This window comes from Gymnoscopelus microlampas (assembly GCF_963454915.1).
Source record: "Gymnoscopelus microlampas genome assembly, chromosome: 15".
NCBI classification, from domain to species: domain Eukaryota; kingdom Metazoa; phylum Chordata; class Actinopteri; order Myctophiformes; family Myctophidae; genus Gymnoscopelus; species Gymnoscopelus microlampas.
The window spans coordinates 39,188,716-39,206,147 of record NC_139952.1 but is presented as its reverse complement, the minus strand read 5'-3'; the positions used below and the strand labels follow the sequence as shown (position 1 = coordinate 39,206,147).

At 41.4% G+C, this 17,432-nt stretch overlaps 1 protein-coding gene across 1 annotated transcript in view; it reads right to left on the bottom strand.

Annotated features, from left to right (window-relative positions):
* The window catches only part of clcn1a (chloride channel, voltage-sensitive 1a), a 62,759-nt gene extending 45,327 nt beyond the window's left edge, over nt 1-17,432 (bottom strand). Inside the window, exon 1 of the mRNA XM_084080640.1 lies at nt 17,303-17,432. Coding sequence (XP_083936766.1) covers nt 17,303-17,353 — 51 coding nt within the window. The 5' untranslated portion in view covers nt 17,354-17,432. The remainder of the gene's footprint in view (nt 1-17,302) is intronic.

The following is a 17,432-nucleotide window of genomic DNA, read 5'->3' as shown; positions in this document are numbered from 1 at the left end:
GGTACATGGGCACTGGTCTTGAAAACCAGGCCCATTGCAAGTTGCTGATGTACTCTGTCCTCTACCCTGAGCCATCCCACCCCGGCATAATGAGCAGGGGTTAGGTGAGTCCTAGGTGTGAGGTTTAGTAGTCTGACCAGTTTGTTTTGAGAGGTCTGTAGTTTTGATCGTAGTGCCTCTGAGGCGCAAGAGTACCATGCAGTGCATGCATAATCAAAATGACATTGGATGAGTGCTCCAGATGGTTTTAACAACAATAACAAAAGCAGATCTACAAGCTACAACAGCTCACAGGGAGTAAGTGCATAAACTTATAGTCATGGAACTCAAGCACCTTCTGCAAATTTCAAAACAACCGTAGCAAAGAGCTTCATTATTTGAGAAAGTATTTTTCATAGTTAGCAGCAGTACTGTACATGCAATATTAACAGTAGCCTAATTAGCAATAGTGTTAATTTAACTCTTTTAAGATGTATAATGTACTAAGTGTTTGAAATCTAAAAGGCAATCAGATTGTTTTGCCATAAGCTGAGTAAAGTGCTATACAATCAACAAGGCTCACATGACAAGATAACTTTAACGGAACTATAAATCCATAACTCTCCCTGCAGAATACTATCTGTGAGTTACAAGTGTATTGGTCTAGTACCTGGGAGAGTGTAGGAGTGTGATAGTACTCTCCTGTTGGCAGTGTACCGTGGCTGGAACCGTTTCTAAAAATAGCCACGGACCATGCATGCGCTGACCAAAACAGCTCTAATGGAAAGGGAAACATGGGCTCTGCCTCTAGGTTTATCATGGCTGGAACCCATCCATGACCATCAGCCCGGACATCTGGGGAAGAGATTAGACCTCAGCCGCACTCACTCACTTCACTGTCTCCAAGGCACGCTCTCGCTCTCTATCTGTCTCTCTCTCTCTAAGTCTTTCTCAGTTACTAGTTCTCAGTCTCTCCCTAGATCTAATACTATTGCACCTCTTCTTTACACTCTCTCTCTTTTGCCTTCCCGCTATGTTTCTCTCTAGACCTATATATTTATAAAACTTCTACTAACTAACTAACTAACTAACTAGAGAGTCACACATACACACACACACACACACACACCCACACACACACACTTTCCTAAAACAAACTTCTAAACAAGTGTACAGAACCAAATAATCCCTCTCCTCCATGTCGACGGATGCCTAATGTATGCTCCGTCGTATGATGTGTCTCACCCCAGAAATAGCAAATCTACAAGATGAAAACGCGTTGTGTATTTAATGCGTTGTCAGCTCATAGCTAGGCTGTTTTCAGCACGTCGACATTGGTGTATGACGAAGTATAAATCGGGCTTAACACAGCCTACCAAAACAAGTTTACTCTGTACCATATGGTAGGGTGATTAACCCAGTGCCATAGTGAGGTCGTAGTTCATGATGACTCAGTGAAATAAAGTCATCTTAAAGATGGCCGTGCAGGTGTGAGCACCTGGGTGCACAAACACACACGTTTGAAAAATAAGCTTATATTCTCTATCCACACACACACACACACACACACACACACACACACACTACTAGACTCAATGTTATTCTCTTCATTTTTTTTTTATAGTCAACTATCAAAGCAAATGTATATCATCAGGTCAGGTGTGTAGATCGCATTTTACGAGTGTTAAAATCAAATCTATAAGATCTTGAATCTTCATATAGATGTCCTTTCCTTCTTTACGTAACCCTTTTAGGAGCAAGGATAGAGGAGCTATGACAGGGCAGAATATGAACCTGCCCTCCCTCCACTCTACGAGACACAAAACAGCAAAGGGGTCAAAGTGTAGTCCAAAATGTCTGACAGCACTGCCTTTGCAAATACTTTAGAGCTGGTAACGTCAGAAGGAATGGAACACCATGCACCGTGGTGGTGTTACAGCCAAGCCTTACTCATGAAAGAATGGGATGCCATGGTCAACTCACTGAGCTGCACATACACTACGTGAACAATAGCAACTGGGCACCAAATCTTGTGTGGCACCCAGCTGCCACACATGCACGTGCACACGTGTAATATTTAACCCATTCAATCCGGGAACGCATCCGTGTCATTTTAGATTTCTTTGGCTATTCAAAAATAGCAGATATACAAGCTCGTAGATCTGCTATTTTAGAAAAATCGTGAACATTTGTGCAAATCTTTGAATATATTTTTAAAGCGAACATTTGTAACTCAAATCTTTGAATATATTTTTAAAGCGAACATTTGTAACTTCTGAGGGGTCCCTGGAACAACATATTTCCAGATGGGGGCCCGCGTTCAAATACATATCATTTTGGGAAGTCCTTGATATGAAAAGATTTGAGCACTGCACCACAGATATATAGCAACATACGTATTTTTTTCAAAAAACTGTTTAGAATAGATTAGATTTAGAAGACATTTGTAGAATCCCCAGAAGCAATACGATTTGAGTTACAATTGTTCGCTTTAAAAAATATATTCAAAGATTTGCACACATTTTTCATGATAAAAAAAAATATTTGCAGATCTACAAGCTTGTATATCTTAAAATGATACAGATGCGTTCCCGATCTTAATGGATTAAGTTTATGTTCGGGGTGGGGTTGTGAATTGATTTCTTGCCAGTGCTCGCAGGCATCTCTTCACCCCGAAGCCATTTCACAGTGGATGTTGACAGGCCACAGGTGCAGTGCATTGTGAGGGATTACAAAGTGTATCGTAATCCCCTCCTCTGCACATCATAAATTACCGTGGACAGATATTCCAGTGTAGTTGGTGGAATATTACAATATTACGTGACCACACTGAAATATTGCACAGAGGATCTGACATTGCACAGATGGAGGATGCAATATACATGGATTGAAGCTAAATAAAATCTCACGACTGAAACATTTTGTTAGGCCAAGTCCTAATGTGCGATTTGTGAAACAGCATGAAAGGAGCCCCCCCCATCACACTATAGTGCTGTGTTTCATAAACAAGCAAAATATGTAACATTATTATTATTTTGGCCGCCATACAGCCAGCCAGTTGAAGAAATTGCAGATTTAGGCTTTGATTTTATGAAATATCCGAGATCATTAGGGATTTCTGGATGATTGGACATGTATTCTATCGCTAGTTTGACCTCTTCAAATACTCTTTAATGTTAAAAATAACTAATAAGCGAAGATAGGCTATCTACAAGCTTACAACGTCGCAGGCGCGTTTTTAAGCTTGTAGATGTAGCTTGTAGACTAGTGACACGCTTCCATAATGACTCCATAATGACACGAGTCAAAATGACTGGACTCAGTCGTGGCGACAGAGAACTTTAATTTATGAATATTTCTGATCCATTCCATGGACATTACTAGTTTTAGTTTTTGATATTTAGATTTTTTTTAAAACAAACTTGTTATTATTTTCAAATGATAATGATAATGATAATGTCAATTTGACTGTCTGTATATACTACTGTTTATGTAGCACACACATACTTCCTGTACATAAGCTGCTCATATATTTGTCATAATTATGGACTTACTGTACCCCGTGGTTGCATTGTTAACAACGTAATCCTAATACCTTTTAGATTCCTGCAAGGGGTATTAGGAAGGTGTGTCAGGCACGCGTGTTGTTTCCCCTGCACTGCATTATGCATTCATGCAGTTGTAAACACACATTCACACCTGCTGCCCCCTGTGCCCGCCAGCCCGTGTAATCTTCTGTTGGCAACGGGCTTCCTGGATCAGTTAAGAGAAAACCCACAGCCTACAAAGGCGATAATCGGGCCAAGCCCCGGGAGGAGTCAAGTGTTATTTTGTTATGAGTTTTCTGCACCCAGCATTTCCGATAATCAAATTTTATTTGACAATAATATTAGTCTCTCTGCCAGTCTGAGCGCTGGGGAGGGAGGTTATGTCTGTGTGTCCATGTCCCTGTCTGTCAGGAGCTAATCACTGGGGTTAGACCACCAGGTTTATGAACAGCTTCCACCCGGCTACCATCAGACTGTTGAACAATAGCCTGGCATGGCCAGACTAATATCACTGCGTAGATATTAGTCTGGAATCTCTGTGTGGAACCTGCATTTCCGAGGGGCAAATAAAAAAAATGCCGCTGGTGATAAACCCGCCGCATATTTGCATACTGGGCTCTGATTGGTCCCTCACAACTTCGGAGGGAGAGAAATAAAATCTCTATTGAGAGGGGCCAGACCTAATCTGCCGAGGGCAAATAATTCTTTTTTTGCAATGGCAGATTTGTCTGGAACCAGGCTAGTTGAACAAGGCATGACCACCGCCTGTCATCAGGACTTTTGCTTTCCTCATGGACCTACCCGTGGATTATACCAGTAAAGCAACACACTGATACTTTTCTTGCACTAATGTGCATTATACAGTATACCAGCTGCTATAGTTTACACCTAAAAAAAAACTGCAAACCCAGCTAGCACTGTAGTTACATGGCCATAATGTAGGTAAATAGTGCATTTATATAGCACCTTTCGCTAAAGGACTTTACAATGTCAATTCAAGCGATCACACAAACGTTCACACACCAGAGGAAATCATGCAAGGCAACCAACCTGCTCATCCGGAGCAGTTAGGTGAAACGGTTTTGTTCAAGGCCACTTCAACATGGAGCTATAGCTCATGTTCTTCTTTTTTAATTATATATTTGTATTAGGGAATTCAATGCAATGTTACAGAGGTACAGGTGCACATACTGTATGCATGAACAATTCTATTTTTTACCCCACATTGTCTCTGTATATAAAAAAAAGGAAAAGAGAAAAAAGAAATGTATACAGTATGTACAGTATACTGTAGTCATACAGGTACTCACAGACCTAAGTATAGTAGTAAAAAGAGAAATAAGAATTACTGAGGAATGTCTACACTGTTGTCAGAAATGAGTTAAATAAGGCAGTTTTAAATAGGGATAAGTTGTATTTAACAAAAAAGGAGAAAGAAAAAAAAGAAGAAAAAAGAAAAGTGTTAAAAAAGGAGAGAGAGGGAACAAAAAGAAAAGAAAGAAAAGAGAAAGAAAAAGAGGGGTGGAACAGGAGAAGGTCATGTTCTAACCACTGAACACCCACCACCGCAACCAGCCTGGCACTTGAAAAGGATGTAATTCAAGTGGCCCATTTATACTTAACCACATGACACAATTTCAACCTTTTTTTTCTTTAGTTAGAATTATGCATTTTTTCTTGTACAACGCAGGCATTCGGTGAAGTGTACATTGGGCGTAGCGCTACACCAGACAGGTTCGCCCACTTGGAAAACCACTGGCCAAGGGATACCTGGAACACAGTTCAAAGAGGTGCAACGCACACCAGTCATTCTGAGGTGCCCACCAGCCAACAATAAAAACACAAAGAGCAACATTATGACAGCAAGGCTGCCTTCATTAGGCCATAGGGCTCAAGAAGGCAGCCTTGCAGTCATAATGTCGGTCTTTGTATCGTTCTCCATCTCCTAAATAAATATATTTTTGCATCGGAAGCTACGACGAGCGTGCGGCCGGCGACTCGTTTAATGTTTTTATACCTGGAACACACGGCACGGATATGATATGACAATGACACTCCAGGAATACTAGGGAGGGACTGAAAGGCAAGTGGTGTCTAGGACCATGTGGGGTCTTCTTTCAAAGAGCTGTCATCTCTTCCTGATTTAGCAGCTTGATGGGGACATATTGATGGATGGATGGATGGCGCAATGGATTAAGACACACACAGACACACGCACACGTAGGCCCAATGTGACGATACACATGCACATGAACAGTTGAATTGGTCAGCATACACACCCATGCAGAGTCTGCAACAATACAACACACTGCACCCTGGACTTCGCACTCAACACTTCAAAAGCCCATCTGGCACTCGCCCCAAAAACTGTCAAGCCAAAAACACGTCGTCGCCAAACACGTGCATCAACCCTTTCATTGTCCGATGGACAACCCCCACGTGCTAGGTGCACGGCCGCACCCTGTCCACATGCCACCCAGTGCCACCTCAATTCACGCCACTGTCCAGCCTGGCCCCTTTCGGGACATCCGGGCGCCAATGGCAGATTGGCGCCCAATCTGCCAGATACTCATACCTGTCTATAACTACGTCTCCAAAGTGAGTGACACCCACAGCCACAACATTAGAGGGAGCAATCATGATCTAGAACCACCCAAATGTAGAACAAACATGGGAAAATTCTCAGTCAACTACTCTATGCCCTGACACCATCGAGTAAAGGATGCGTTGTGTAACACTGGTTTCTTTCAAAATTGGCCTGAAAAAACATCTATCAGGAGACCACAATGGGAGGTAAATGTAAATTCCCATCGAAAGGATGTCATTCACTGTTTTTCCCCTTTCTCCATTGTACATATAGTGTTTTGTATTTGTTGATAATGTATAATTGTGTACATTTGTTACGCTATGTTGATGAATTGAATACATAGGACCACAATGGAAACAAGTCCCCAGGACATTTTTGTGTTATCCTTTTAGCCTTATGTCAAACTGTTACATGTGCTGTTTACATTTCTAACTAGTAAAGTATTCAATCAATCAATCAATCAATTCCTCTGTCACCTCAGGCTGTCACTGTCTATTGTGAGCATTGTGAGACTAGCTGTTGAGGTTGAGAAACATCTCATGACCCACAAGTCCCATCATTACAAAGACAATGGCAAAAAAATATGCTGCCTGGCGAGCCATAACTCTAGACCAGGGGTCTTCAAAGTCTTTCAGGCCAAGGACCACTTAGCTGAGAGAGAGCTGAAGCAGGGACTTTATACATACTGTATAAAAATGTGTTGCAGATTAAACGTTTTCATAACATTTCATAGATAGCTTCATAGACATTTTTGACAGCAATATCATCAGTGTTGTGTAAATTAATATATTTAGTTTGTTTTCGTTTATAAATTATGTTTCTATTAATATGTTTAATTCATGTTAATGTGTATTTTCAAACCCTCAACGCTTAATAAACGTATTTGGCTCTGCACTGCTCTTTTCCCACTCTACACCAAATCTCTTTGTCAAAAATAGCATAAAATCTGCGGGACCACATTGGAAACAAGTGTTTCATTACGCTTGCTAGCTTGCTTGTTTCACGCACATTTGGCAACCCGGGAGCCAGCGAACACAAAAGCGCAGCTGACATTTGGGGAACGCGAAAAACGGGCTTTGGTGTTCCGTGCATATGGTAATGGGCAATTGCTGTGTGCGAATGCAGATCAATTACTCCAGCCACTGAGGAGAACCGGGCAGAAGAGATTTTGGGCACAGCGCACAGAGCTTCGAGGACGATGATGATGATTGTGATTATACTTATATATTACGTTTATATTTGATCAAAATCAAATCAAAATCAATTTGTAGCCCTGCCCGAGTGAAAGGGCAGGGCTGTGGCAATTGGCAATGGGGGTAGGTTCAGTTGGGTGTAAGGAGCAGCATGGGCCTCTGGAGATCTGATGGTGAGGCTTTTACACTCTTATTCTTATTTGAATAGGGATTGTGCCACCAACTGTATAACAATCTTTGTTGCAATAAATAGTCCTACATCCTTTGACGTGTCTGACATAAATGGGCCAAAAACAAGCAGGATCAAGCTGTTTTCCAGTGGGTTTCTTCATTACCACAGGGTGAAGGAGAGAGTATATCGTTGCTGTCGGCAGAAACCTCTTTTCTCCATATTCAAAGTTGTTGTGTTTTTTCGTAAATTAACGCCCTACTGAATTTGAATCCTGAAAAGTCCCCTGTCTCTCAGTTAAATAAATGGTAAATAGGCATTTACATACAGTACATGTAGTGCCTTTAGTTTCTCCAAAGCGCTTTACAATGTAGATTACATGCAACCATTCAAACACACACACACTGATGGTAGAGACAACAATGCAAGGCATCAACCTGATAGGAAGCATTTGGGGTTCAATGTCTTGCTTGCTCAAGGACATTTCGACACTAAACCAGTGTCCCTGGTCGCGAAACAAGGAATGGAAACGCACTGGACATTCCAAAAATGCCGAAATTGAGAGATACAAGAAATCACCAATCCCATTATGTGCAGACTCTTAAATGATAGTGGATTTTAAATTTGTGTTTCAGGTTATTAGATTTTTAGATAGTGGAGGACCTTTTTAAAAAAACGTTTAAAGACTAACCTATTCAAACAGTCCTTTACGTCAGTGGTTCTCAAACTTTTTCATGTCAAGGACCCCCAAATTGACCCCCATTTCAAAAGATATGCCAGGGACCCCCATAAGAGAAGATTTTTTACGGCTCTAGCAGTGATTCTCAACCATTTTAATTTCAAGGACCCCCAGTTTGACATGCATTAGGGCTACAGACCCCCATTTGATGGCATTTCTATCACTTGGACCGCAATTTATATTGTAAAATCTATGTCAATTTAACTCTGAGAGTGTACAAATGGAACCAAATGGACCCATTAGGGTCCATTTGGTTCCATTTGTACACTCTCAGAGTTACAGACCCATAAGGGTCCATTTGGTGCCTAATCTATCATTTAGCTGGGGACACCCTGGAACTCCCTCAAGGACCCCTGGGGGTCCCCGGACCCCACTTTGAGAACCAATGCTTTACGTAGCCCTTTATGATTACAGATTCTGTGTCACAACATAAGCACTTGTTGAGAAGCACTTTGTGATGTGACTCTAATGTCTGTGAAAGGTGCTCTACAAATAAAATTGACTTACTTACTGAGTCAAAATGTATTTTTCCCCCCCTTTTCTTTTTTTTACCCATGGCCCATTTCTGTGGCCCCTGACCCCAAAAGTTTCAAATAACTACAGTTGTGTGTGGTGAAGCAGTGCAAAATGGATTTCCCCTTTGTTGTGGTATATGACAGGAGGTCATGGCAGGAGTATCACAGCACATTCTGAGGAGGGGAGAGTGCACTCTCATCGTAAATCACTTCGAGATGAGACAGGTCCCACGTCTGCGAGGGCGTTGGCACAGCACACACACACACAAAAGGCATGGAAAAAAGGAGAGGTATCACTTTACCTATAGGGTAACGCTAGACAGACACAGTATCCAGTTCTGAAAACACACACACACACACATCCTGTGTATGTGTGTTGACTGTTGTCTTAAGTAAAAGTTATTGTAGGGCTGGGTTGACCTGGCATGGCATACAGGCCATAAGCTGTGCTGTGTTGTGTTGAACATCATTAGGGCTGCAACTATCGATCATTTCTGAAGCGTTTATTATTCTATCGATTACTTTTACGATTAATCAAATAATCAAGGAGGACGTTTTTTTTAAAGACATCTACAGTATTAGATGTATCTACAGTGTTGCCTACCAAAATGCCCATCTACAAGCTCACAACACTCACAATGCCGCGCCATAGAATGCAAAAAAAAGATATATATTTTCTTTTTTCTTTATCGATTAATTCAATTATAGCTGCACTATGTAACTTTCCTCTTCTACCCTGGATTTGAACCCGGTTTTCCTGGCGCAAGAGCTGACATTTTTACCATTGAGCTAATACGGCCTGCTTGCTCAGGGGATAAATGTAATCTTTGCCATCAGGTCAAAATCCGAGTCAGATCCTGTGTGAGACATGACCTTTGACACGATCTAAATGTCTCAATAGAAGAGCAGGGAGACAAAATACAAACAACCCAATTGTTGAGCATACAAGCTTACAATCAATATTTCGACCAGATCATCCAGGACTGGAAAATAAATCATCTTTCGTCTAGCAATCTTTTCTCTTATGCGTTACCATGTTAGGATGGATGTCCCTCACAAAATAGACCAATCAATGATTGCACATAGGGCTGTCATGATCATGATTTTTTTGTTGACTATACATTTAAGTAATTGTATCAGTAATCAAGATAAATAATATAAAAAGGCCAAAACAGGCTGTGTATTTAATTATTTCATACTTTAAAAAAAAGGAAAAATAGCCGATCTAGTAGCTCACATCATGTTGTGCTTATAGATCGGCTATTTACGCAGTTTTTCAAGAGATTAATTCATACAGATGAATGGAAACGATTTTGACGACTATGCAAAAATAAATTCAATCGTCTCAAATAATTGTAATAATTATGACAGGTAACTTGGTATCAATAGATAAAGTTGATTTCTCTCTCCTATCCTCTCTCTTGCTCTCCATAACACATTATTTCCTCTCTCTTTCCTGTACCTACCATTCCAAAAGTTACTTCCCCCCCCCCACTCTCTCTCTCATATGCTTGCTTGCCTTGTTCCTTTCCTAGGCCGTCTCTCTCATTTCCTACATTTTTTCCTTCATCTGCCTCCCTTCGTCGTCTATCTCTCTCTGTCTCTCTCTCTCTCTTTCTATGCGGGTGTAACTCTACTCTTGGTTATATTTAGAACCGCCATGACCCAACATTCACCGTTACACTTCTCTACACCTCCTCTCGCCCCACCGGTCGTATCTCTCAATATCTCTCCCAACCCAAAGTATTTCTCTCCTATCACTCTCTTATTTTTATTCCATTCGGTCTCCTTCCGTCTGTCTCGCTGTCGCTTACGGCAAGGGTTTCGAAACTTTTCAGGCCGCAACAAAATAATCCTATTTGAACTGGGGACCCCCCACCCTGATAAGTCACTTGGAATTGTAGGCGTTGCATTTCGTTTGACTCGCTTCCACAGATAAATATTTAATTTTCTCAATGTTTGCCTCTTTCTTACGTAATATTTGACAATTTGGTCAATTGGGTATTAAAAATAATCGTTACTCCCCATCCTCATGTAAACAGGTGAAATATTTTATTATAATAACAAAATGTACAATAAATTCTAAAGAGTTTTCTCTGTGACCTTTCTTTCTCTCTGTCCATCCCTTCTAGACGATTTAGACCCGAGGCTGATTTTAAAAACGCGTTCTGAATCCTAACGTAAGTTTTCTGAAAAAGAATTGTTGATAGTGTCAGCTCCCAGTTTTCAACAGACCGTGGTTGCACTGGTCAGCTCCCAGTGGTACAACAGTAACAGACTGTGGTTGCACTGGTCAGCTCCCAGAGGTACAACAGTAACAGACTGTGGTTGCACTGGTCAGCTCCCAGAGGTACAACAGTAACAGACTGTGGTTGCACTGGTCAGCTCCCAGTGGTACAACAGTAACAGACTGTGTTGTACTGGTCAGCTCCCAGAGGTACAACAGTAACAGACTGTGGTTGCACTGGTCAGCTCCCAGTGGTACAACAGGTGTGAAAATGTCTAAATGATGCGTAGCCAGCAAGCTACAGTAGTTCAGGCAGATACACTCGAGATGTTTACACGCATGTGCAGCTCTATGTGAGGATGTATGTGTCAAGCAGCTGACCAAATCAGTGGTCTACTTAAAGGACAACTTTGTTTTTTTACAACCAAGGTTTATATTTTAGCTTGTAATTAAAGTAAATAAATGATGAGTGTAATTTTTTTTTCTTTTACTGCTTTCTATAGTTTTAGCATTTTTTGCGATATTTTTTACAGTGGGCGGGGGCATTCTGTCCGGTGGCTAAATATGCCTTTTTTACACAATAAAAAAGGTCCGGCTGTCTGTGATGGCCAGATTTGAGTTATTGGGGGCTAGAAGAGCTACTGTAAATAATAATAAAGAAAACGCTGGGTTGTTGTGTTAAAAAAATACATATTTAGCCACCGGACAGAATGCCCCCGCCCACTGTGAAAACACTGTAAAAAAGATTGTGAAAATTGCTAAAACTATAGAAAGCAGTAAATGTAAAATTTTTAACACTCATCTTTTATTTACTTTAATTACAATCTAAAACATAAACATTGGTTGTAAAAAACCAAAGTTGTCCTTTAAGCTCAGCTGATTCTTTGTACTTCCTCTTGCTATCAGTGCTGCCACTGAATGTTACATGCACTTTGTTTTCTCCCACCACCGCCACAGCACCACCAGTAGGCTCTGCTTTCCCTAAGGCGTTCTGTTTTCCCCTGGGGGCATTTGTTATGGATGTACATCTCCCTGCTCTTAAACGGTTGCTTTCTAATGTGCTGAGCAAGGAGTGATGTATAGCAGAGCCTGAACGACTAGCTCAAAATAATATTCACACTACTATTTACATTTTTATAAATACCATGTTGTCAAGCTATTATTGGTCTCAATCTATTTGTGAGTTATCTGACTGAACTGGGTGTTGCTGTGAGAAAGCAGGAATGCTGAGCAAATCTTCCCTGGCAAAGCAAAGACTCAATAAAATTATGCATTTGCATCCGATAAGCTTAAACTTTAAATAAGCATGGCCTATCTTCAACCATCACTTTATTCAATTTGTTTTTAAATAAATAAATGAGAGCAAAATCTGTATTAATTATATTATAAAGTATACAAAATCAAATACAAACACATGTACACACACACAATCTCTCTCTCTCAAAAGATGAACATGTAGACACAATTGAGGCAGAGAGGCAGGCGCACACAAACACACACACACACGATCTTGATGGTCAGATGGAGAGATCGTAAAACCCACAGTCACACAAATACCAATACCATACACAGAATACCATGCATATACTCAAAAGATGCAGAGACAAGCATGTGTATACATGCATACCTTTGCAAACACCGTCAGACAGCCGCGCGGCCCACACACACACACACACACACACACACACACACACACACACACACGCACATGCGTGCACACAGTGACGATAAGTTGGGTGGAGTGAAATCTAAGAACGGTGACAACAGTATTCGTTAGGTTTGGCAAGAGGTCTGGGTCAAGACCATTAGGTTCCAAGATAGTGAGTAGTAGATGGCAGTACGAAAAAAACACCAAAATATCACACAATCACCATCATTAGAACAAATTGAAAATCCACTAGAAAGTAGGTGTTTTTAGTAGTAGTAGCGCTTTTATTGTTTATTATTGTTTTGATTGATTGAATACAAATAGCAGTTCGCAAAAAAAAGCACAGGAAAGTACACTTCAATACAAGGTCTGCTAAGAGGATTTTAAACCGAGGAAAGCCTATGGCTTGTTTCCATTGGGGTCCTTGAATACCGTATTCTAAAACATTCTATATACAGTATATCAACAAATCGGCGTTGTGCAGATTGTGAAAATAGCCACTTTTAGATCAGCAATGCTCCACTAATTACTGTATAATGATGACATGTCCAAAACAGGGATCGATTATGAATGGATTATTTTGCATGTTGTGAGCTTGTAGTAGAGCTTCTAGTCAAATATATAAAATGGGGTTTAAGTGGTTAAACTGAACAAATTTTATTCGGGAACCCCCTCAAGGACCCCTGGGGGTCCCCGTACCCCACTTTGAGAACCACTTCTCTAACTGATATACTTTCTGGTAGAACAATATGGTGATTTCAGCAGTTCAGTTCTGATAAGCTGTGCTAACATTTCCCAACTGCATCAAGATAGTAGATAGATGATACATGAGATGAGCCCAATTAATAGGCCATTAAACACCTGCAGAGCTCACCTGACCTACATAATCAATGTGTGATCGCCAAACTCAATTCATCACAGTTAGAGCTTTGCCTTGTTCAAATAGCCGGCTATTATCACTATTATAAAATGTTTTTCAAAATAGTAAAACATTTGTAAAAGGTTTAGGCATAAGGCATGTTCCATTTAAATCTAAATGGAACATACATACTTCTGGTAGAGCTTAAGGACACTTAAACAGACACTGGTAATACAGTATATGTGACAACCATGGTCACTTTAATCTTGTTGGAGCTCTATAATAACTGGAAGTGCTGGGTGCCAGCGAACCGAGGAGAAGGATGCAGATGAAGGGGCTACAAAATTGAATTACGGACACATTCTTTCACTCTCAGATTCCTTGAAGAAAGGTCATTTGTGAAACGTTGCTGCTGCTTGTCTCTTCTTAACAATTGTGCTCCTGTACCGTGGATACTGGCAGTGTGCAGGCTTATTTTGTATTGTATAAGTGTTAATTCATCCATGTGTAATTAGCCTGCACAGTTAAATTAACACTGAGGATTTTACAGGGTAACAATCACAGGGTGAGAAACAATTGGTTAACATTTAGTTTTAGTTTTTTTGGTTAGGTTAAATGCAGCTGAAGACAATATTGTTTATTTATACAGGAGCTGTCCATGCTGGCACAGTAACACTTAACAAGAAGCACACCTACAATTAACGTTATCACTTTCAGACGTGTTTGTTTACACATCTAAATGCCTCTACTGTGAAAAGGGTTGTAGTAATATTTTTAGGAAGCCACAGAGGCAAACTCCGAGCACACTACGGACGGAGAAAGGATAAAGGATAAAAAAAAATACTCTACAGGTTTTTAAATACTTGATAGTTGTAGCCGTTCATTTTGTTTCCATCAGGTGGAAACCAAAACTGTTACTTTTCAGGATTCAAATAAAAAATTATCAAAAGTAGCAGATCTACAAGCTCAAAACGCGTCACTTCGCGCCGCCTTTTGAGCTTGTGGATCTGCTACTTTTGATGCTTTTGTGTGGCGCAGTAGAATGCTCAAGTAGGGGTGTTAATTTACGGAGAAAACACACGCAAAGTTTAAATATGAAGATAGATAAGAGGTTTCAACGATGTGTGGTGGCAAAGCAGCAGTGATGTGATGCCACCACCGTAACGGTGGAGGTGTGATGTTATATAGACTCTCACGTAAAGTCAACGGTGTTGCATGAAGGTCTTCTAAAATAGACAGGCTTTAGCTACACAAATTCTCCACACGGCTGTTGACCCAGCGCCACGTGTTCAGGCAACCCCCCTGCACCCCACGTTGCCCCCCCCCTGCTGTTTACACTATAGTCCACACAAGTTTGCACAAGTCACACACAGGTCACTTCCCAGTAGATGGACACACAGCTGTGTGTGGCTTGGGCCATTGTCCGAACTCTCACTCTCACTCATCCGCAACATCCACAACATCCGCGTAGGCTTGCAGTCAGGCTTGCAGCCTTGCACAGAGCGGCCCCCACATAGCAGTCACAGTATATTCACAAATGGTAAATGGACTGCATTTATACTGTATAGATAATAAAAAGGGTCTATGTAATATTTTGCTGTTTAAAATAAGCCAAAGTGGCCAACTCCAAGCACACTCTGGACGAGCAAGGATAAAGCTTATATATTTTTACAGAAAGGCATTATAAAATGTATCCTTGCTCCTACGGAGCGTGCTTGGATTTGGCCTAGTTTGGCTTACTTTCATCTATGGTTTGTAAATGGTAAAATGGTAAATGGACTGTATTTTAGATATTTCTCCAAAGCGCTTTACAATGTATTTCCACCCTCACACATTCACACCCTGCACGGCGGAGGAAACCATACAAGGCACCAGCCTGATCGCCGGGAGCAGTTAGGGGTTCAGTGTCTTGCTCAAGGACACTTTGAGACGCAGCACACGGGCGCTCTATACCCCCCGAGCCACTGCCTCCCCCAAATGTATGTGAGCATGTACTGTAAGTGCACGTGTGCATACACTGTACGTATAAGCAAATATATGGAACAACACACACACATACACGCACGCAGCCACGCACACAGGACCCCCCACGACAATTTGTCACAGAGTATGATTGAGCTAAAAGTCAACACATGGCAAGTCTCCAGTTTCAGGAGGTAAATTCTATAGGTCACACCGATCGGCAGCCCTGACATACCAAACAATCAACACCACTGGTTCTCACAAACGGTGCAGGACTGCAGGTTATCATTCTGGGTTTCTACTGTGTGGCATATCTGTTTTATTAAGTTATGGATCAGTTACGGTTTTGATAGTAGAAATAGCTGCATTTTTTTTTTTTAAAGAGGAAATAGATCTAAATGTAAAATTGCAAATTTTCCTTTTGTCTCCCATAATAGGGTGGTCCACAAAGTGGGCCGGCCCCCAAATCAATCAAGATTTTAACCCAAGATTTTGACCGGGAAAGCCTATACGTTGTTATACCTTTAAAACCGGGAAAGCATCTGTGTCATTTTAGATATTGCTATAGCAACAGGAAATTTAGTTAACTTTTTGAATAAAAGATTTTCTGAAAACTTTTAGGTTAGGATTTAGAAGGCGTTTTTAATATCGGCCTCAGGTCTACATGGGTTAATGATAAAATAACAGTATAAATAAACGTATATATAAATAAGTAATGGTAGATTTTCTTTAAAATCTTGAAAAATGTGTTACCAATAAATAATGTATAATACGTTAGTTCCAATGATCCTATTCGCCCGGATCAGCAATCGATTGATCGATCATTAAAATCAACATGCATTTGAAAACGCCTTTGGGCTGCTGTGTTAAGTGGTCAGGTGGGTGGACACTTTCAAGATGTTCAAGTGAACCCAGAAAAGGTTGGGAAGGACTGGTGTTGATGAACCCTTCATACAGGGACTCATCCTCTCTACCCCAACCACGTGACCCGGCCAGATTAACACCATTTCAAACGCTCGCTCCAGTTTCCCCTCCAACACACACACACACACACACACACGAAAACGGACAATGTCTCACTCACTCATAAAGACACATTGGACACACTTTCTCACGTATCATAGCAGAGATTCCGACAGCACAGCGAACAAGCAGGGGTTAGGAAATGAGTCGTGAAAAAGGTTAGCAAACAGGTGGTCAGCAGAGAAAGTGCACAGTAAATTGGTGTGTATGTGTGTGTGTGTGTGTGTGTGGCAGAGAGCGAAGGAAGTGTGTATGTCTCCTTAGACACCTGTCGCGTGACCCCGTTCCCAGCAGCTAAGAGGTCTTTCCCCTCTTCACACACGCGAGCGCGCGCACACACACACACACAAATCCTAAAGAAAACGGACCCCCCACTTAAGTCCACTCCATTTGTTCTTTCTCAGAGTTAATATAACACCAAGGATTTTACTGTGCGCGCACACACACACACACACACACACACACACACACACACACACACACACACACACACACACACACACACACACACACACACACACACACACACACACACACACACACACACACACACACACACACACACACACACACACACACACAATCCTTGCTAGCAGCACACACGGCACTAACACAGCAGGTGCGTCACGGCACGCAGAACAGAACTAACTAGACCGAATCAAGGAATAGAGTGTCTGCAACAGTCAACAGATCAAAGTTTGCAGCAGAGACACACCGGCGAAGAAGACACACAGGAGAGTGTCAGGAAGAGAGAGAGAGAGAGAGCAAAAAGAAAGGGAGACAAGGTAAACGAAAAGGAGTTATAGAGGTAAAGAGAGATAGATAGAGAAAGAGAGAGAGGGGGGACACTGACCAGAGTTTGCTTGTACCTCAGAGCTTTTCTTTCCGATGCATCTGCGGCCATCGACACACTGTCACTGACCCAAAAATAAACCTGCACTGCAGCCCCCCGTCTGTCTGCCCCCCAGCATGTCCTGCCTGCC